General features: G+C 41.1%; 1 protein-coding gene across 1 annotated transcript in view; it reads left to right on the forward strand.

Moving 5' to 3' along the window:
* SEL1L3 (SEL1L family member 3) overlaps positions 1-1,721 on the forward strand; it is a 113,146-nt gene that overhangs the window by 54,907 nt on the left and 56,518 nt on the right. Inside the window, exon 13 of the mRNA XM_026456093.1 lies at positions 916-1,001. Within this exon, the coding sequence (XP_026311878.1) occupies positions 916-1,001 (86 nt within the window). The remainder of the gene's footprint in view (positions 1-915; positions 1,002-1,721) is intronic.

Below are 1,721 nucleotides of genomic sequence, written 5' to 3' on the forward strand. Positions count from 1 at the left end.
CAAAAAAAAAAAAAAAAAAAAAAAAAAATTAGCCAGGTGTAGTGTGCATCCCTGTAATTCCAGCTACTTTGGAAGCTGAGGCAGGAGAATTGCTTGAACCCGGGAGGTGGAAGTTGCAGTGAGCCAAGATCATGCCAGTGCACTCCAGTCTGGGCGACAGAGCAAGATTCTGTCTCAATAAAATAAAATAAAAAAGACGAAAGAAAAGAAAATTTACACAGTATATAGAAAGATACAGATAGGCTTTTTTTTTTTTTTTTTTGAGACAGAGTCTCACTCTGTCACCTAGGCTGGAGTGCAGTGGCACGATCTTGGCTCACTGCAAGCTCCACCTCCCAGGTTCACACCATTCTCCTGCCTCAGCCTCCCGAGTAGCTGGGACTACAGGCACTTGCCACTACACGCTGCTAAATTTTTTTTGTATTTTTAATAGAGACGGGGATTTCACCGTGTTAGCCAGGATGGTCTGGATTTCCTGACCTCGTGATCCGCCCGCCTCAGCTTCCCAAAATGCTGGGATTAGAGGCGTGAGCCACCGCGCCCGGCCCAAATAGGCTTTTTTTGAAAGAGAAAAATAAAATAGTCCGTGAGCCCAATAAGGATCTCCAGGTCACAGTGCAAACGAGGAATGCCCTGTGTTTTTACAAACCAGTCAACTTGGTGTAATCATTCCTTTTAATAGTTAAGTGACATTTTCTCCTTTCCTTTTTTTCCCCTTTCAAACTTCTACTTTGGATGCATTACACCTTTCAGAAGCTTGAAACTAAAAATGACTTTCCTATTGATGTCTCCATTCCTCTCCCAAGGAATGAGGTGCCTTTATCCTCCTGAATTCTCAAACAGACACTGGTCCCAGCTCCGGGGACTTCAGCAAGTGGCTACCTTCTCATATTCTGCTTTCTGTCTTTTCTAAAGATGCGCATACAAACGGTGACCTTATGGTATTACTGTGAAAAAGGGAAAAAAAGCAAAATAAGCGATTCTGGGCTACATGGAAAATCGTAAGGGGTAATTAATGGTGGTGGTGGCTTTTGTTTCTTAGCTTTGGGTGCTGAAAGAAAGAAAATGGGAAAACAGCTTTTTCTATTTTGTTTGCTTGTTTCTTCATTAAACCATTAATCTCCATAAACAAGGCCTGTTTTTAGTTACAGATTGACTAGGAAAAAATGCATATGCTAAGCCAGATGGGTGAAATTAACAGTTTCATTAAACTGACTTTAAAATAACCAGTTACACAATATCACCCAAGACATTATGCCTTTGCTTTTGAGCAACAGTTGGAATTCAAAGTTTACCAAATGTGCAAAATGAGCAGTTTTACTTTTTTATTGTATTTACTACTGCAGAAAATTATTTAGATTCTTTTTCAGAGAAAATACTGTTTGGTTATATTTCGGGGGCAGTTTTGCATTTCATGTGCAGAAGAAATAACATAGCCCTTTCAAACTGCCTGTGTTTCGATCTGCAAAGTTTTTTTGTGCTAAAGATTTGAGCTTTTTGAAGGATTCCCTTTTTGCTCCTTATTCTCCAGCAATCTCAGCTACCTGGGCACTCCTGCTAATGATTTCTGGGGTTCTGTGCCAGCGGTCGGCAGGGCAAGTGTTTCATTCGAAGCTTCATTTGGTTTGGAGTCTCTTCCTCCTCTGAGCCTACAAAGAGCGGGTCCATAGATACTCTGGCAAAACTCGTCATCTTAGTTAGGCATTTGGCAGAGTAGGTGA

The sequence above is a fragment of the Piliocolobus tephrosceles genome, chromosome 3 (genome assembly GCF_002776525.5).
Source record: "Piliocolobus tephrosceles isolate RC106 chromosome 3, ASM277652v3, whole genome shotgun sequence".
Taxonomy (NCBI): domain Eukaryota; kingdom Metazoa; phylum Chordata; class Mammalia; order Primates; family Cercopithecidae; genus Piliocolobus; species Piliocolobus tephrosceles.